This window comes from Diabrotica virgifera, chromosome 8 (genome assembly GCF_917563875.1).
Source record: "Diabrotica virgifera virgifera chromosome 8, PGI_DIABVI_V3a".
NCBI classification, from domain to species: domain Eukaryota; kingdom Metazoa; phylum Arthropoda; class Insecta; order Coleoptera; family Chrysomelidae; genus Diabrotica; species Diabrotica virgifera.
Window position 1 is genome coordinate 151,457,776 of NC_065450.1, and position 21,690 is coordinate 151,479,465.

Genomic DNA, 21,690 nt, shown 5'->3' on the forward strand with positions numbered 1-21,690 from the left:
GGGAACGAACTCTTAATGCAGCAAAAAGAAGAAAAGAAGAAAAATATTTAGGTTTAAAAAAACAAGACAACGGCCAGTACAAACTTTCTGTTGAAAGAGAAAAACGAAACATGAAAGCTCCATGTGAATGCAAGAATAGGCTTTTTAATTGTGATAAAGTGAGTGAAGCTAACAGGCTTCAACTTTTCACAAATTTTTGGAAAGGAATTGAAAGTTGGGAAGCAAAACAATCTACTATAGTGTCTTTGGTGGATAAATCTACACCAGAATTTCGACAATCAAGCACTGTTTCAGAAAACTCGCGTAAAAATTCTTCTTTTAAGTACCATTTGAAGGTGGGTGATATAAGAATGCGAGTATGTAAGAAAATGATTTTAAATACATTCTCTTTAGGGGAAAGGTCTGTACGTTATTGGGTTATGAAATCACCCCTTAATATCCCTATTCATCGAGAAAACCATGAAAACGTAGAATCTACAAATAATATTGATTCCAGTGATCAGACGCCATCTAGGGATGATACAGAAAAAAGGAGGGGAATCCATCAGTTTTTAGACTCTGCCAAAAATGGAAATGCTAAAACAAGCAAAGTGTATTCAGAACCAATGTGGGAAAGCAAAAGTCAACTTTACAGAGAATATGAGCGTGTCTGCCAAGAGCAGCAATTTCAACCAGCACCAAAAGCTCTTTTTCATGTAGTTTTTGAAAATAAGAATATCGGGTTTTTTCTTCCTAAACAAGATCAGTGTGAGACTTGCCTAAAACACAAGCTGGGAAAATAACAAACGAAGAATACGATGAAGTAAAAGTCAGACTTACTCTCAATCTTTATTATAACTTCCGACGACCGGTTTCGCTCTTTAAACTTTGTAGAGCATCTTCAGGTCAAAGGTAACAAGTTACAAAATGCTACAAATAAAAACCAGAATTAGAACATTGTCTGGTTGTAAAAGATGCTAAAGATCCATATGATCAAGCCAATGTTGAATAACATACATAAAAGTAGCGAAATAGCATACCAATGCACATGAAAGCATTCTTGGGGGTGGTGATACAAAACTTCCCTCAAACGCAACAACATGCGCAGAAGTATGCTATACATAATCATGCAATCATAACGTGTCGTACTTACATTCGGATACAAGGAGCCATCAACTCAGTTTTCATTATCATGATGTTTCTTTTAAAGTTATGTTAACGGGATGTGGTGGAATAGACGGGCGATGCAGCATAGGTAAACAAATCTATAGGAATTAGGAGTTCTTGAGGGTGATGAGATAATTGGTGGAAGTTAACCAGCAAATCTGTGTCTGTTGTTATGTTTGTGTAAATCAAATTAGTGAATGACTTTTTACAATTTTAATGTGTGCTGATTTTAAAGGTTTTATTTTATTTTATTTTAATTTTATCTATATTTATATGTATTGTTATATTTCTATTTGATATAAAAATTAAAATTTGATAATTATAAACAAAATTCACTTTAATATAAAATATTTTTAATTTTCTCAACCACGGGCATATAAATTTAGAACAACCTGTATACAACAAATTGTTATATTTAATTTTAAGAAGTGATTAAACGATACTCGGAACAATGCGCTTAAAATAAAACTAAAGTGAAATCGAAAATAGGTCATTATCGTTGTTCGCGGAAGGTTCAATCATTAGCCGATGCTAAAGAAGACTTAGTGAAAGTAGATAATAGATCATTAAATTTTGTAATTAGTAGAAAGTAATTTTAGAATGGGAATTAACTATTTTCTTTGAAATCCATTAAGCATATTTAGAAAGTTTAAAAATTGGTTTTGAGGAATACTGCGAATGAGAGTTGGTGGTGGAATTTTGATTTGTGAATCTGGAAGGGATATTTAGAAAGTAGGGGAATGAATGACAAATAGAGAGCAGAATGTTTTGAGCTGTCGAGAAGTGAAGTCGAGTAAGAGACGGTAGTGTACGGAGAGTGAGAAAGCCTGTGTAGTTCCGTGAGTGTGGAGTATCTATCGTAGAACGAGAGGTAGGCCAGGTTGAGAGTAAAAGAACCTCCTTGAGCCAAGAGTTCCCGGTAGCTGATTACAGTTTCGAAAAAGGTAGAAGACAGCATCACGACAGAAGCAGGAAACGAGAGCTATACGAGCTAGTTTCAGAGGAGAACATTACTGGAAGCCAGGACGAGGTTTTGATTGCAGCCAAGGATAGCAGGAAACGGGTCTTGTGTGAAGACTTTCTCAGTGCACCAGAAAAAGGTCAGTCTCATTTTTTTGGACATGAATGTATGGGTTTTTCGTAGTAAATACCACATTTAAATTTGAAGAAACATAATCAATAATATCAGAAAAGCTTCATCAAACTTAAATAGAATTGTTGCTAATAAATTATAATAGTTAAATGTTAATAAAAACTTTCAATTGGAAATCAAAAGAAAATAAGATTCCCATGTGTAAATGTTATTTTTAAGAATAATAAGATATAGCAAATATTAAGCAGTGATTGCCATTTGAATAAAATAAACAATATTTTGATTACAATTGTAACCCATATGTGTTATTATTTTACTCTTTTCTTTCCTATCCCGATTAGGAACCATTAAGAAATACTTAGAAGCCACGTATGTAAGTAATTAATTTTATAAAAAGCCCTGAGATTGAAAACATATTGATATGTGATCTGGTAAATTAATTAGATTATTAGTTATGCATTGATTAAATTAAATGACATATAAAATTATCATCTCATATCAATAATCAAGATCACAATAACTGTCGTCCAAGGTGGAGGGCATTGTAAAGTATTTCTAGTGGCAAATTTGAAGGATAGAAAGAGTAAAGCCGGTATTTGAAAATTTATATGCCTGTGGTAAAAAGTGAGATACTTACATTTGATAACATAAAATTTTAGATCTCTTTAGGTACAAATTTTACATAACTGATTTAATATTTTATTTTTACGATATTTACATTTGATATATTTATTGACAATTTATAATATTTGGGTGAGAAAAAGTCGTCTTGGTAACATACTAGTAAAATTTCATATTTGGCGGGGACAGTATTTCTTGAAAACAAATGTCTGTGACAAGAAGCCAAAGCAAAGACAACAAGAAACAAAAAGAACATTCAGACCAAGAAGATATTTTAGACACGACAATCATGGCATCAGAACAGCAAGAATTATCAGGAATAGAAAAGATACTACAACTTATGCAAATCCAGTCACAAAAACTGGATGACAATCAAAGAGAAACAAAACTAACAATGGATAAAAATCAGGAAGAAACATCAAAGAAAATGGATAAAGTGGATCAAAAAATGGATGAAACACAGCAAAAAATGGATGACAATCAAAAGGAAACAAAACAAGCAATAGAAGAGAACAATAAGAAAATAGAGGAACGCATAGAAAAGTATGAAAAGGAAATAAAAGGATGTTTGACAACAATGAAAAACGAGATAGAACAGCAAGAGATGAAAATTAAAGATCACATGCAAGAACAAGAAATTAGAATGAAGGACCACATGAAAGAACAAGAAATGATAATTCAAAACAAAATGGAGGAGTTAACGAATGGCCAGAAAAAGGAACTAGAAAATTTGGAAAATAAGTTAGAAAATGCTATTCAAGTAGACAGAGAAGAAGTGGAAAAAAGAATCACAGAAATAGAAAAACAAGTAACCGAAAACAGGACGCAACAGAATGTCGGAGAAAGAAGAGAAATGGTTATACATAGCACAGATGACGTGAGGATAAGGTTTGGCGGGGATGTAAGAAGATTACACCCAGTGCCGTTCATAAATAGCCTGAAAAAGAAAATACAGCACATCGGAAATTTCGAAACAGCAAAAGAAACTATCAGAAACCATCTCAAATATGAAGCAAGCCTATGGTTCGATAGCAAAGAAGAAGAATTCGGAAATTGGCAACAATTTGAACAAAAATTTTTGAATTATTTCTGGGGAAAGGTCCAACAATTGGAAATTAACAAGGAATTGCAAAATGGGAAATACAATGATAGGATGGGTGTGTCAGAAAGGACATATGCTTTGCAAATTTACAATAATGCAAAACATTTACAATATAATTACTCATCGGAACAATTAGTCGAACTGATTGCAAGACATTTCGAGGAAACGCTGGAAGACCATATCACATTGCAAAATTACAAAGACATAGATAGTTTATGCCAATTCCTACAAATAAGAGAATCACGTCTAAGAGAAAGAAAATCTAGAAGGTCGCGAGAAGATTACAGGCCCCGAGAAACACAAGATTACAGAGATAGAAATCAAAATAGGAGGGACTATACAAGACGAGATTTTAATCCCAGAAGGGAAAACGAAAATAGAGACAACGGAAGAGGAAATTATGAACAAAGAAATAGGCAATGGAATGAGGACAGAAATCGAGAATACCAGAATAGAAACACCACACGCTCAAATCAAGAAAACAGAAATAATGGTAGACAAAATGAACAGGGATATCGAGAAAACCGAAAGAGATCCGACAGACCTAGAGAAAATAGAAGAGAAGTAAATAATACCCAGACAGATGAATATGACGGAGAGAGACATTATGACGAAAATATAAACAACGATGAGCAACCGGCGTCTTTTCACGACGGCGCTCACTAAAAACAAAAAAACAAACAGGAATCTTTTGTCACCCCAAGGAGTTTATTAAATTGGCAGGAAACAACGAAAAGAAAAATGGAATTAATTTAAAATTTGTGGATGGATTTATCAACGAGACACCAATTAAAATTATGATAGATACTGGATCGGAAATAACATTGGTCAACAGAAAACTAATAGAAGAAGTTAACTTAACAAATTTAATTTACAAAATACCTAGGGTAAATTTAGTGGGCGCAAACAAACGGACATTGGCAACTATAAATGAAGGCATACGAGTAATGGTACGACTGGGCAAGAATATGTATGCACTACAATGTGTAATAATGCCAAACATGTCACATGACATGATAGTAGGAGTGGACGAATTGGCAGAAAAACATGTAGTGATAGATTTTAAAAATAATACGATGAAACTAACAGAAGAAAAAGAAAAAGAACAGGACAAGGAACATGAGAAACAAAATACGGACGAATCAGGTAAAGAACAAACAGTGGAAATGAATTTGGCAGCGAAGCAAGGACAAAGAAGAAAAAGGAGAAAAGGTCAGAAAAAGATAAAAGAAAATGAAACCTGTGGCTCCTCAAAAGAAGAGTTGAGCCCAGAAGAAGAAAATTTGAGAGTATCAGAAACAAAGGAAACCTGGGATTCCTCAAAAGAAGAGACGGGCTCAGGAGAAGAAGAAATAAAGCTAAAAAATGAAAGTGAAAAGAATATGATTGAAACAGTGGTATTTGAAGAGGAGGTATATGCAAACGAGGATGCAGAATGCACGGTAAACATGTGTGAAGAATCTGAGAAAAAAGACAGAAAATTGATATGTGGAGAAGGGAAAGAAAAAGAATTGCGGTTGATGTTACGAAACTACGAAAATTTGATCAATGAGGAAAACAGAGTGGCTAAAAAGTACGAACATTCATTTGAGGTGAAAAACTTGGGAAATTTTCGATCAAAGACTTACCCGATTCCATACAAGTATCGACAAGAGGTGAAAGAAGAAATAAATAAAATGTTGGAAGATCAAATCATCGAAAGATGTGATTCACCATATGTTAACCCGATTGTGATAGTAAAGAAAAGCAGTGGAGAATTGAGATTATGTTTAGATGCCAGGAATATCAACCAGCACACTGTATCACAATATGAATCACCTCTAAACATCGAGGCCATTTTTGGAAGAATCACCGGGTCACACATATTTTCGAAAATTGACTTAAAACACAGTTTTTGGTTGATACCGTTAGCTGAAAAGTGTAGAAACTACACCGCTTTTTCTATTGATGGTATTGTCTACCGGTTTAAGGTAGTGCCGTTTGGATTGCAGAGTGCTTGTGCTGCACTCGTCCGAGCTCTACATACCATTTTGAATCGCCACGAAGATTTCATAGTTCATTATATCGATGATTTATTAATTTTTTCACAAGATACTCAGAGTCATCTGAAACACATAGAAATAATTCTGGAAGAATTGGACACAGCGGGATTGAAATTAAACATTGAAAAATGTCAATTTTTTCAAAAAGAAGTCATTTATTTGGGTTTTAAATTGGACACCAAAACAGTAAGATTATCCGAAGACAGAGTCAAGCTCATAGATGAATACCCAAGACCAACGAATTTGAAAACATTGAGAGGTTTTCTTGGCACGATTAATTATTTTAAAAAACTGATTCCCGATTTGAGCCAAAAGGAAATCCCTCTGATAAAATTGCTTAAAAAAGGAATAAAATGGAATTGGAAAGAAGAACAGGAGGAAGCTTTCGAAACATTAAAACGAGAATTCGCAAAAGGAACGAAAATATACCACCCCATTTACAATTTACCTTTTATACTCCGAACTGATGCGTCCATACAAAAATTTGCAGGAGTTCTGTCTCAAATACAAAACGACCAAGAAGTGCCGATATGTTTTATATCGCGAGTGACTAAAACACATGAGAGAAAATATAGTGTTACAGAATTGGAGTTTGCCAGTGTACTATATTGCGTAAACAAATTGAGGTTTTACTTATTGGGAGCAAAATTCACAATCGAAACAGACCATGCAGCTTTAGTACATATCATGAAGAATAGATTAGTAAATAATAGAATACATAGAGGCATTCTATTATTACAGGAGTATGATTTTGAGTTCCGATATATAAAAGGAAAAGACAACATAATAGCCGACGCTCTAACACGGGATGAGGACACCGGAAAAAAGGAAACAATTACTCTACAGGTGGGACTAAATAGATTAATACAAGAAGAAGGGATATATTCGTTAAATGAGATAAGGACAAACCAAGAAGACCTAGAGGAAAGAGAGAAAAGAAGAGCGGAAATAGAAAATGACATATATTTTAAGAGAATAGACGGAAAGGAACTATATTTAGTGACACAGACATTGGCCGAAAAGATAATAAAGAAATTACATGAGGACAATGGGCATATCGGTAGCAGAAAAGTTTGGCTCGTTTTTAGGGAAAATTACATCAGCCGACAGGATTACCGCATTGCAAAGGAAATTACCCAGAAGTGCGATGTATGTCAAAAATATAAGAGTCGGAATTTCAAAAACGAAAATGTTGCCAAAAATATTGAAGCCCGAAACAAACTAGACATTGTAGCAATAGATATGTTAAGCGATCTAATTATGACCACTAAAAGGAACAAACATATTCTGGTAATGGTGGATGTGTTTTCAAAATACGTAAAATTATATAGTTGCCGCACCACAAAGGGGGAGGAAATATTAAGAAAAATCGACAATTTTATAGCCATAGTAGGAACACCAAAAAAGATTCTACTGGACAATGCAACGTATTTCCGAAATGATCGTTTCAAGGGACAACTTCGAGAACGAGGAATAGAGACAAATTTTGTCAGCATCAGGCATCCACAGAGTAATCCTTCGGAACGATTCATACAGGAAGTGACGAAATTTCTTCGCATTGCAACAGATGGTCAACATCGCCACTGGGACAGGAAAATGGCGGAAATAGAAAGGTATCTAAATACAATTCCGAGCACAGTAACAAAAGAGACCCCAGAATACATCATGAAGGGTGTACTGCCGATAAGGCCATGGGAAGACCAAGAGCCAAAAGAATATCAACAGGTGATTGAAACCGTACAGAGAAGATTACGGCGAAGCAACGAAAAATATATCCAAAGACAGGAACAAAATAGAAAAAGAAGACCAGTGACTTTCCAAAAGGGTGAAAAAGTACTCGTGAGGGCATTACGAGTATCAAATCTTCCTGGGGGCATTTGCGCAAAGTTGATGCCTGTTTTCGAAGGCCCGTACATCGTGAATAATGAAAATGGGATAAATAGTTATGAGTTGAGGCACAGGAACTCGGAAAAGATCCGAGGAATTTATAATATTCACGATGTATACAAATATCACGAATGAAAGACAGAATTACATGAAGTAGATAGTAAGTTAGGATATAAGACGTAGATTAAAGTAAGGAAATATACAGGGAGTTGGTTTTGCCTCGAGAAAATTTATTTAAAAATGCAGATAAATTTTATCGAATACAAGGCGGGGATTTGTTATATTTCTATTTGATATAAAAATTAAAATTTGATAATTATAAACAAAATTCACTTTAATATAAAATATTTTTAATTTTCTCAACCACGGGCATATAAATTTAGAACAACCTGTATACAACAAATTGTTATATTTAATTTTAAGAAGTGATTAAACGATACTCGGAACAATGCGCTTAAAATAAAACTAAAGTGAAATCGAAAATAGGTCATTATCGTTGTTCGCGGAAGGTTCAATCATTAGCCGATGCTAAAGAAGACTTAGTGAAAGTAGATAATAGATCATTAAATTTTGTAATTAGTAGAAAGTAATTTTAGAATGGGAATTAACTATTTTCTTTGAAATCCATTAAGCATATTTAGAAAGTTTAAAAATTGGTTTTGAGGAATACTGCGAATGAGAGTTGGTGGTGGAATTTTGATTTGTGAATCTGGAAGGGATATTTAGAAAGTAGGGGAATGAATGACAAATAGAGAGCAGAATGTTTTGAGCTGTCGAGAAGTGAAGTCGAGTAAGAGACGGTAGTGTACGGAGAGTGAGAAAGCCTGTGTAGTTCCGTGAGTGTGGAGTATCTATCGTAGAACGAGAGGTAGGCCAGGTTGAGAGTAAAAGAACCTCCTTGAGCCAAGAGTTCCCGGTAGCTGATTACAGTTTCGAAAAAGGTAGAAGACAGCATCACGACAGAAGCAGGAAACGAGAGCTATACGAGCTAGTTTCAGAGGAGAACATTACTGGAAGCCAGGACGAGGTTTTGATTGCAGCCAAGGATAGCAGGAAACGGGTCTTGTGTGAAGACTTTCTCAGTGCACCAGAAAAAGGTCAGTCTCATTTTTTTGGACATGAATGTATGGGTTTTTCGTAGTAAATACCACATTTAAATTTGAAGAAACATAATCAATAATATCAGAAAAGCTTCATCAAACTTAAATAGAATTGTTGCTAATAAATTATAATAGTTAAATGTTAATAAAAACTTTCAATTGGAAATCAAAAGAAAATAAGATTCCCATGTGTAAATGTTATTTTTAAGAATAATAAGATATAGCAAATATTAAGCAGTGATTGCCATTTGAATAAAATAAACAATATTTTGATTACAATTGTAACCCATATGTGTTATTATTTTACTCTTTTCTTTCCTATCCCGATTAGGAACCATTAAGAAATACTTAGAAGCCACGTATGTAAGTAATTAATTTTATAAAAAGCCCTGAGATTGAAAACATATTGATATGTGATCTGGTAAATTAATTAGATTATTAGTTATGCATTGATTAAATTAAATGACATATAAAATTATCATCTCATATCAATAATCAAGATCACAATAGTATATTAAGGAATTCTATTTATTATTAATGTAAGATTGACAACGTTTGGATCTTAAATGTATTGAGTAATTATTGTGTATTTTAGAATTTGATTGTGCAGTTGTAAAAATATTATTTTAAGGTCAAAACCAGATCTGTGACGTGTACTGCTTGTGTGGGACTATTGTTCTAATAAGAAGAGTAGGGAGATCGAAAGTTTATTAATTGTAGTTAAAATGCCATATTGGTAGTCAAATAATAAATTAATAAATAGCAATACAAAAGGTGGATTTAAATTAAATTAAAAATTAAAACAGCAATGCAGGCAAACAAAACATTACAATTTAATGGTGGAGAATTGGAATAGAAATTAAATTGAAATATAATTGTAATAGGAAGTAATTGTTTGAGAACAGCAACTATGTTATAAGTGATATAAGCTATGGATAGATATTAATAAACTATTGAACCAGAGAATGGAAATTGGTAGTAAATTATACTTTCTTGGTATACCTACATTGTGCTATAAAATTTGTCAATAAATAAATACTTGCTAGTTATGTAAATTCACCTCACATAGAAACACACAGGACAAAGGACGATACAACAAAAAGAGGGATTGTTTAGTTCTGGAGCACTACATTTGATTATTTTACTACAATTACTTTTTAATTTCTTAAAATCTTTCTTCAGGTGTCATTTTTTTTAATTTTGTGTTTTTTATTTATAAATTATTGAGGGAATTATGAAGTATGAAGTGTCAGAACAAGCTAAATTAATTTAATTTATTAATTTATAAATAAAAAACACAAAATTAAAAAAAAAAATGACACCTGAAGAAAGATTTTAAGAAATTAAAAAGTAATTGTAGTAAAATAATCAAATGTAGTGCTCCAGAACTAAACAATCCCTCTTTTTGTTGTATCGTCCTTTGTCCTGTGTGTTTCTATGTGAGGTGAATTTACATAACTAGCAAGTATTTATTTATTGACAAATTTTATAGCACAATGTAGGTATACCAAGAAAGTATAATTTACTACCAATTTCCATTCTCTGGTTCAATAGTTTATTAATATCTATCCATAGCTTATATCACTTATAACATAGTTGCTGTTCTCAAACAATTACTTCCTATTACAATTATATTTCAATTTAATTTCTATTCCAATTCTCCACCATTAAATTGTAATGTTTTGTTTGCCTGCATTGCTGTTTTAATTTTTAATTTAATTTAAATCCACCTTTTGTATTGCTATTTATTAATTTATTATTTGACTACCAATATGGCATTTTAACTACAATTAATAAACTTTCGATCTCCCTACTCTTCTTATTAGAACAATAGTCCCACACAAGCAGTACACGTCACAGATCTGGTTTTGACCTTAAAATAATATTTTTACAACTGCACAATCAAATTCTAAAATACACAATAATTACTCAATACATTTAAGATCCAAACGTTGTCAATCTTACATTAATAATAAATAGAATTCCTTAATATACATATAAATATAGATAAAATTAAAATAAAATAAAATAAAACCTTTAAAATCAGCACACATTAAAATTGTAAAAAGTCATTCACTAATTTGATTTACACAAACATAACAACAGACACAGATTTGCTGGTTAACTTCCACCAATTATCTCATCACCCTCAAGAACTCCTAATTCCTATAGATTTGTTTACCTATGCTGCATCGCCCGTCTATTCCACCACATCCCGTTAACATAACTTTAAAAGAAACATCATGATAATGAAAACTGAGTTGATGGCTCCTTGTATCCGAATGTAAGTACGACACGTTATGATTGCATGATTATGTATAGCATACTTCTGCGCATGTTGTTGCGTTTGAGGGAAGTTTTGTATCACCACCCCCAAGAATGCTTTCATGTGCATTGGTATGCTATTTCGCTACTTTTATGTATGTTATTCAACATTGGCTTGATCATATGGATCTTTAGCATCTTTTACAACCAGACAATGTTCTAATTCTGGTTTTTATTTGTAGCATTTTGTAACTTGTTACCTTTGACCTGAAGATGCTCTACAAAGTTTAAAGAGCGAAACCGGTCGTCGGAAGTTATAATAAAGATTGAGAGTAAGTCTGACTTTTACTTCATTTAAAATGAACTCTCACATGCAACCCATTCAAGATTTGAAGAATACGATGATCACCAAAACAGGAGAGTTAAATCCAGAAATGAAAAAAAAAACAGATAAAAAAGGGCTGAAAACTCAAGTGAAGTGCAAGTTCTCACTTGTCCAAATATAAAGGCATCTACAGCCTATTACAAAACAAAACTTAAAGTTCACAATTGGACTATTTATAACTTGGCAACACATGAAGGCACATGCTTTGTTTGGCACGAAGGTAATGGAGGTGTAGAAAGTGATGTATTTGTTTCAATGGTTGTGAGATGTATTTGAGAAAAGAGTTGGAAAAAAAACCAAGTATCAATGAAATAATTATTTGGAGTGATGGTTGCACTTACCAAAACAGGTGTGAGACTGTTTCAAATGCTCTACTGTATTTCACTTGCCAAATAGGAGTAACTGTACATCTGAAATATTTGGAAGTGGGACACACACAAATGGAGGTAGACTCCATGAATAGCAAAATAAAAAAAAAAGCTTAAGAACAAATAGCATTACGTTCCGGCCGACTTCGAGAGAGCAATACGTGACGCAAGAACCCATCCAAGCCCTTACTGTGTAGAAATATTATCTTTTAGGGATTTTCTTTGTTTTTCAAATGGATACTGCAAGAGTATAAGGCCTGGTTCAAAAAAAGGAGACCCTTTTGTCACTGACTTAAGGTGCCTTAAGTATGTAAAGGATGGCCATATTTGCTACAAATTAAACTTTTCAGATAACTGGTTAGAGCTACCTACGAGACCGAAACCAATTAATGAAGTTTTCCTAACACTCAATCCTCTGTACTCCAAATCTCTACCAATTCAAGACAGGAAGTACAAAGAGTTAAAAGAATTAAAAGCTTGCCTTGAGGAGGACTACCACTTTTTTTACGACTACTTGAGTCATGGCAACTAGAAAAAAAGTTTTACTTACTGTTTTGTTACAAAAATGAGTAGAAGTTGTGTAAATAAAATTTTTAAAAATGTCGTATGTTACTTTATTTCTTTAAAATTAGAGTGCAAAAAGCTGTATGTCTACATGAAAAAAGTCGTATGTAGAGCTATAGCTATAAATTAAGTTACAAAGTGTCGTATGTACAAAAAAAATAAGTATATCATATAATTTTTGCTGTGTAATCAAAATCATTTTAAAAGTAAAGACTAAAAAGAAAAATATTTTTTATTCCCATGTTTTAAAAAAATGCATTTAAAAGTAAATACGTTTTTTCTACCTCCTGTAAACTACACTAATTTTACATACAACATTTTGCACTTAGGGTAACGATATGTATGTTTGATTCTTCCAATTCCTTATCCGCATATTATCTTATCCATATAGTGAACTACAATTGTTTCATTCTCTCCAATTCTCACTATACTTTACAAATACCTATTCAGTTGCTTTATCTTGTATCTTGCTTCATACCGTTCATTTGACGAATTACGTTATATATTTTTTAATTTCTTCTGGTCCTTATGATTTACATTTCCCTAAATTTTCTGGATATCTTACTAAACGCGAATCTATGACCATCTTAATCCTATATCTCATATGTATTCTATCATGTACTACGTACATAAAACTATAAACTTTTATAAAAAAATACCGGGTTTTTTGTAAAAGGTATATTTTAAAATACCCTAAATAAGGGTCACAATACAAAACGTTTTCGGATTAATAAATTCATCATCAGTGTTTAAAAGCTAAAAATTGCATGCCTGAGCCACCAAAATGTGTTGGGTAAAAACCCTTTAAATGTAAACGATTTAGTTGTTTTACATATTTATATAAAATTCATGTGATGTCAAAGATATGCCTGGATGTTACCCAGGGCAACACAGGACTCTTCCCACGTGGTTAGAATTTTTTTAGAGAAAACCTCACATATTGATTTCAATGGCCAACTGACCTGAGTCCACTGCAAAATCCAATTTTTTCTGAGGTGCCTGCCAAAATTTGTCCGAAATGGCTTATTTTTCAATATTTATTGAAATTTTTCTTAAATATTCTTTGAGTTGTAGGTACTTAATATGTTTCTTTGATTAAAAAATAAAAAAGTCTACCGTAGCTTCGAAAAAAATTCACAAAAAATGTGCTTGATAAGTTGATTTCAAACCATAACCCCCCCCCCCCTTAAGATACTCTGTTTTTGACATATTCATATTGAGGCCCCATTTTTCATGATCTTTCTCTATTGTTCTAAACATGTAATCCATGTCATCTTCATCATTCGCTACGACTACCTGACAGTGGCGGCTTTTCTTTATGTGCTGCTGAGCTGCAGAACTACCAAACAACCATAGCAAATCTTAATTATTAAAGAATAATTAATATAGTTTTATTTCAAATCTGCCATATTATCATATTAAACATCAACTGTTAATAATAATTCACCAACAACGATGATTAATATTATTTTTTTTACGTATTTACTCCTCTAGTGAAACCGTATAATTTTTTTACGTATTTGGTGCTCCAGTGAAGCAATCTTTTTACGTATTTGCTGCTCCAGTGAAGCCGCGTCGATAACAACCGAAACACTGGCAGCGGTAAAATGCATTTATTAGGCAAACGGCGATCTTAGCCGATGTGCTTCGGCAATCGGCTGATTAACGGCCTCGGAAATGTGTTTGCGAGCTGCAATTCACGACAGTTATTCGTGACCGTTGCATCTGTGCCGTGTTTAGAAATTCTTAGGTTACAATTTTGTTTAATTTGTTTTGTTCGAGCGTGTTTAAAACAATGGAGTTTCAATTTAAATTAGGTGTAAATAAATTTCAAAAACTTCACTATCAACAACAGTTGATTATAAAAGAACGTGGCCGTCCTATGCCTGATCTTAATATTGAAGTGTCCGGTAAAAGCCGTGGAAAAACATATACGCGTAAATTTAATAAAGACATGTATCTACGAAATCAGTGGATTTGTGGATGTTCCGAAAAAAATGCTTTTTTCTGTTTTCCGTGTGCATTATTCGGCGCAGATAAAGAGGAAAAATTGTGGCGCGAGACAGGAGTGCGGGATCTAGTGCATTTAAGTGAAAAAATAAAGAAGCATGAAAACACGCAAACTCATATGAACAATGAAATGCGATTTGCATTATTTGGGAAACTTAATATACAGGCCCAACTTGACTCTGCTTATTGGATAAATATACAAAAACACAATGAAGAGGTGACGAAAAACAGGTATGTTTTGTCAAAAATAATTGACTGTATAAAATTCTGTGGGGCTTTTGAGCTCGCCTTACGAGGACACGATGAATCTGAAACATCAGATAACCCTGGAGTTTTTCGTGGTTTAGTGAATTTTTCTGCTGAACTTGATAAAACACTTAGTGAACACCTTACAAATGCGACAATTTTCAAAGGTACCTCAAAAACAATACAAAATGATATTTTGGATTGCATGCTAGAAGTATACGCTGAGGAGATTTTAAACGAAATCAATGAAGCCCCATTTTTAGCAGTGATAGCTGATGAGACAACGGATGTTTCTATGAAATTTCAAATGGTCATTGTTTTTCGTTATGTAAAAAACGGTGCTCCAGTTGAAAGGTTTTGGACTTTTTTGCTTCCAGAAAAACATGATGCTGAAACCTTAGCTAACACAATTTTGAATGTTTTAGACCCAATATTAAAGAATAACAAAAATAAGCTCATTGCACAAAGTTATGACGGAGCAGCTGTTATGAGTGGGATACATGGCGGAGTGCAAACAATAATTAAGAGAAAATATGAAACTGCTCATTTTGTGCACTGTTACGCCCATCAATTGAATCTCATAATGTCAAGAGCATGTTCTATTAATTCCCAAGTACGCGTATTTTTTGGAGATTTACATGATATACCTGGATTTTTTAGTCATTCACCTCAAAGAATAGCTGTCTTAAATCAAATAGTTGGAAAAAATATTCCTCGTTCAATCCCTACACGCTGGAATTTCAATATTCGTACAGTAAATGTCGTTTACGAATATAGAGACTTTATTATTGAGTGTATGGAGCAACTAGAAGAAGAGTCAAATGCTATTACTTCCAAGGAAGCAAGAGGACTTAGACGTATTCTGGAAGATCAAAATTTTACTTTCTGGCTGACTGTTTTTCATTATATTATGCCACATGTTGACGTTTTGTACAATAATCTTCAAAAAAAGAACATGGACCCAACCGAAGCACAGAAAGCTATACATGTTTTTGAGCAAAGTATTAACAATGTCCGAAATAAAATAGACCCTATCATACATCAAGCTTCAAATTTAAATGCGGCGCCTAGTGTCCAAAAAAGGAAACGCCCAAATAACAGCCAACAGGATCACCGTATTGCCTGTCTAGAAGTTTGTGATGTTATTATAAACAATGCAAAAGAACGGTTTGCATATACAAATCATCTAGTTGCCGCAACACTTTTATCTTCAGAACATTTCGAAAAATATAATAATAAGTTTCCTGAAAATGAATTGGATTTAACTTGTACAGCTTATAACTTCTTTGATAAAAACCGTTTGCGAACAGAACTGTCAGTTTTGTATTCCAATATCGAGTGTAGAACATTAAAAGGTGCAGTGCCTTTACTAAAATTTATAATTTCTAATAATTTAGAGGACACATTAACAGAAACCAAAAAGTTGATACAAATTCTGGTGACTACGCCAATGACCACAGCAGAAGCTGAACGTAGTTTTTCAACTTTAAAACGGATCAAAACATTTTTAAGAAATTCAATGCGCGAAGACAGATTAACAGCCCTTTCCACACTCTCGATAGAAAAAAAGTTCATCGCTTCAATACCGAACTTTAACGATAAAGTAATCGAAAAGTTTGCGACAAAAAAGGACCGGCGTATTAATTTCCAATTTAGAAAAATGCAATAAATGTAAGTTAATCAGATTTTTATAGCATGTCGTTATTAGTTACTATTAATTAGTATTAAAGCTAATTTTATTGTTTTTGTTTTCGTATGTTATTCTATTTCTATTATTTTATATTGGCCGTGGTTCATGCAGCACACCCTATAGCAGATGTCACGAGCCGCCACTGCACCTGATCAGCTGCGAAAATCATAATTGTTAGACTTTTACCACCGCCTATGTCTATTCCCATTCCTGATACTTGTTTCTTCCACTGCTCTAGCAATGATTGAATATATATTTTAAATAAGGTCGGAGATAGACAACATCCTTGTTTAAGCCCCTTTGTTATTGGAAATGATTCGGATATACAGATTCCTATATGTTTCTAATTCTATAAAAAATTTAATTACCTACATAAAAATTATGCCTATTGATATACATATGTTTTAGAAATACTATTTTAGAAGCTGCAGCTGAAATTTTTACCAGTTTCGAAAATAAGTTTATGGAATTTACGTGCAAAGGAGGTGAAAAACGAGCCATGATGAAATTAGCCATAGATGCTTCTGACAGAATATTTAACTACTTTCTTAGCACTGAACAAAAGAGGGATGTTACTAAAAATGAAGTTATTAGAGGTTTGTTTACTTTTTTTTCTTGAGATTTATAGGTTATCAAAGAAGTTCCAAAGATCACAGAAGATGGACGTCGAAAAGCCCAGATGGTAAGACCAGAAACGAGATAGACAACATAATCAGTGACAAAAATTATATATTCAACGATGTCACAGTCCTTAATAGCTTTACCACAGGCAGCGATCATAGAATGGTAAGAGCCAAACTAAAACTAGACTTAATAACAGAAAGATCCAAAATGATTAGGAAGAAAGCCAACCCAATATGGAACGACCCAACGAATTTAAATGAATACCAAGGCAATATCAATAAAATCCTACAACAAAATGAATGCATGAATAATGTAAATGCCCTAAACGAAAATATCGTAGAAGCTATTCGAGAGGCTCAAGTAAAATGCTGCCCTAAAAGACGCCAAGACGAAAAATAACCATTGAAACAAAGCAACTAATGGAAACTAGAAGAAAAATCAAAGGAAACGAAAGCATTGACGAAGAAGAACTGCAAAAAATAAACAAAGAAGTATCAAAAGCTTTAAGGAAAGATTTAAGGAAATTTAAGAATGAAAAAGTCCAGCGAACTATAGACGGCTAAACAATGGAAAATGCGAAATATATAAACTACAGAACAAAGGAGTCCCCACATCAAATAGAGAAGAACTACCACACATAGTTGAAGACTTCTATCAAGAACTTTACACAAGCCAAAGAGAAGACCAAAAGAATTTGGAAGCCGCTGCATCACGCAAAATTATCAACCAGGGCCAGGGTTCAGAGCTCATGCCAGAGATCACACTAAGCGAAATCCAGAACGCAATGAAAAAGATGAAAAACAACAAAGCCCCAGGAGAAGATGGAGTCGTAATAGAAGCTATAAAGATGGGTGGACGTGCCCTTCTCAACCAAATAAAAATTATATTTAACCTTTGTCTAACAGATTGTTGCATACCGGAAACATGGAACAATGCAGCAAAAATTTTACTACACAAGAAGGGAGACAAGGCGCACCTAGAAAACTATAGACCAATCAGCTTATTAAACCACATCTATAAAATGTTTACCCGAATAATTACAAGACTAGAAAAAAAGTTAGATTTCTACCAACCCCGAAAACAAGCTGGATTCCGCTCAAAATTCGGAACAAACGATCACCTACAAACAGTAAAAACCTTAACAAATAGAAAAGTCGATAAAATATAACAGACCACTGGCAGGGGCGTAACAGAGGCCCCCGCAGCATGAAGCTTGCGGGGGGCCCCAATATGTCAGGGGCCCCATCTTGTTGTCTAATATATGTCTAATATATGTAAAAATGTTTTATTGTTATATTATTTTAATCATACATACTACATACGCAACATACTGCACTGCTTTTTAAGCAGTGTAGTATTGAAAATAAAGGTGCGCATCAGATAGATATTATGTATTAATAAAATTGTAAACATATTCGATGATAGTAGTGCACGAAGAAAGTTGTTCGTCTTATAGAATAATACTATGTAATACTGTAATCATTTATTAATTTTGGTTCTATTTTATTCGATACCAATAAAGATGAAAAATGTAAGTTGTCGTAAGTAGTGCACTAATACACTAATAGCCCAGTAAATGACCGTTTAGGAGTGTAATTATAAGCGTCACGACGGATTTGCTTGAAAATTTGGATGTAGGTTCTACTAAAGCTTCCCACAAATTGCGTTATTGTTCGACAGTTTTGTTCGACGAGCAAGTCTGGTCGAACAAAAATTACGCCAAACGGAAGTGTGTGGGTTGAAAACTGTGGTTGTTGCTCTCTTGCAAAAATGATGGAATAATCATTTCTGTTCGAACATACTTGCTCCTCGACCAAAACTGTCGAGCAAGAACACAATTTATGGGCCGCTTTAAACTCCACTTCAAAATTGTACTTGTGCCGTTGGTTGCTTTTTCTTGGGGAGTGAAATTCACCCCTTCTCGGGGGTGAAAAGCATACTTTAAAAAAGTCCGGAAATGAATAAACTTTAAGCTTAAACTTTTGTACTATACAGTTTCGTTTCCTAAGTCAATAATTTTCGACTTATTTGGTCGATTAAGGCTGTTTTCGCAAATATCTCAAAAAGTAAGTATTTTATCGAAAAGTTATCGAAAATATATTTTTAGCAAAAATGTAGCTTATAAAAAAAACAAAAAAAATGGTGTATTCATGAAGTCTATCGACACAGTAAAAGAAAAGTTGCAGCTCATGAAAAATTGTTGTATTGGTCCAATTCCAAATCGAATATTTCAACGTGAAATAACCAAAAAAATGAAGCACTTTTCAGGAAAAACTAATTAAAACTTTTTTTAAATGTTAAAGAAAGGTTTATTTTAGTTTTTATAGAAGTTTCTAGGATCAAAACTAAGCAAGTTACGATCAAAATAAAGTTGAACCCTTTTTTTGGTAAAAGAAGTCGTCAAAATCTCCCCCTATCTAGAACTCCACATAAAATTAATCGTTAACGCTTTACCATTTACTTTATACATGTATTGTTTGTATGATCTGTAAATTTGACCGGTTCAAAATTCTTACTTAATAAAAAATTTGAATTTATAGCAAAAAAAGTTTTTTTTTATTTTTAAAAAATGCACTTTTTTCAAAATAAGAAAGTATTAGTCATACGAAAAATCTCAAAGAGTAACGAAATGTAAGATTTGCTTTTATAAATATTTTGGTTTTATTTTGTTTTTCTGTAAGACAAAAATTGGCTGTTCAAAATTTGCATACACTCGTGATTAGTGACTCGTTCAAGCCGTGTCAACTAGAGCCCTACAAAAAATAAGCACTTTGAACCGGTGAAACTTACAGGTCATAAAAAAGTTTAAGTAATTTGTAAAGCGATAATGATTAGTTTCTTTTGGGGTGCTATAAATAGGGGCAGATTTTCTCAACTTGTTTTGCCAAAAAAGGGGGTTAACTGTATTTTGAGCGCAACTCGCTTAGTTTTGATGCTAGAAATTTGTATAAGAAAAATAAAAATAAAGCTTTTTTAAACACTTTAAAAGTTTTAATGAGTTTTTCCCGAAAAGTGCTTCATTTTTTTGGTTGTTTCTTATATTATATTTCCTATATTTTGGTTACGTTCTTAAAATACGAGTAATTTTTCATGAGCTACTACTTTGCATTTACTGGGTCAGGAGCCTTAATTTTTTCATTTTTTATAAGCTACATTTTTTCTAAGAATATTTTTCGATAAAATACTTACTTTTTAAGTTATTTGCGAAAGACAGCCTGAAAACGTGTGTTTTTTTGTTAAACAATAAACATTTTGACTCGCAATTAACTCTAAAACTATTGACCTAACCACTTCGATAGTAACACTGAAAATTACATGGTCTATACCTACTGGTCTATAACACATGTAAGTTTTTGTTACACAAGTTGCATTTAGTAATTCTTTAAAGGGGGCCCCATTTCCGATTCTGCGGGGGGGGGACCGACGGAGTTTTTTACGCCACTAACCACTGGTACTTATCTTCGTAGACTTTCACAAAGCCCTCGACACTGTGGAATTAGACAGCATTATAACTGCTCTAAACAATAGTAGAATAGATTACCGGTTTACAAAGTTACTGCAAACATTATCCCAAAACGCCACAATGCGTGTAAAACTACATGATACTACCAGAGAAATTCATATCAAGCGAAGTATGAGACAGGGCGACACTCTCTCACCTAAATTATTCATAGCGGTCCTCGAATACACCTTTAAAATGCTAAAGTGGGAAAATAGAGGAATAAAAATAGATGGAGAAATGCTCAATCATCTGCGTTTTGCCGACGATATAGTACTTATTACCGAAGATCTGGTAGAAAACGTATATTCAACAATAGGTCTAAAAATGAATATCAGTAAGACCAAATTTATGACAAATTTAGTTCCCAGCGAACACCTAACCGTCCAAAATAAAATGGTAGAATTTACAGAAAAGTACATATATCTCGGTCATGAAATCAGAATAGGCAAGGACAATCAGACTTGCGAATTTCAACGACAAATAACACTTGCTTTGGCGGCGTATGGTTCACTAAGAGAATGTTTAAGAGCAACATCCCGACAGCTATGAAACGGAAGACATTTGACCAATGCGTTTTTCCTGTTATGACATACGGAGCAGAAACTCTCACGCTCACAACTGCACTAAAAATGCGAGTGGCATAAAGGCGCATGGAAAGATCGATTCTTGGCGTGACAAAAAAGACAAAATAAGGAACTAAGACTTAAGGAAAAGAACAGGTATCACTGATGTCGTTGAACGTATAGCCAAGCTGAAATGGAATTGGGCAGGCGACTGAAAAACTCAAGATGGACCAGAAAACTAATTGACTGGCGCCCAAGAGAACACAAACGCAGCAGAGGACGACCACCAACACGCTGGATGGACGACATTAACCGAATATCCAAGAAATGGGAACAAGAAGCACAGACCCGTGAAGAGTGGCGAAGAATGGGAGAGACCTATGTCCAGCAGTGGACAGAAGAGGTTGCATGATGATGATGATGATAATGATGATGATGAAAGAGGTTCCGGGACAAAGTGTAGACCCCGAAATACGGTGTCA

The 21,690-nt window shown here is 33.5% G+C and overlaps 1 protein-coding gene and 1 long non-coding RNA gene across 2 annotated transcripts in view; both read left to right on the forward strand.

The window, feature by feature from the left end:
* LOC114337423 (uncharacterized) overlaps positions 1-21,690 on the forward strand; it is a 51,713-nt gene that overhangs the window by 26,284 nt on the left and 3,739 nt on the right. Inside the window, exon 4 of the mRNA XM_028287843.2 lies at positions 16,928-17,115. Coding sequence (XP_028143644.1) covers positions 16,928-17,115 — 188 coding nt within the window. The remainder of the gene's footprint in view (positions 1-16,927; positions 17,116-21,690) is intronic.
* LOC126890054 (uncharacterized) lies at positions 10,793-12,612 on the forward strand. The gene is made up of 2 exons (XR_007700268.1): positions 10,793-11,275; positions 11,499-12,612. It is a non-coding gene; the product is annotated as an uncharacterized LOC126890054 (long non-coding RNA).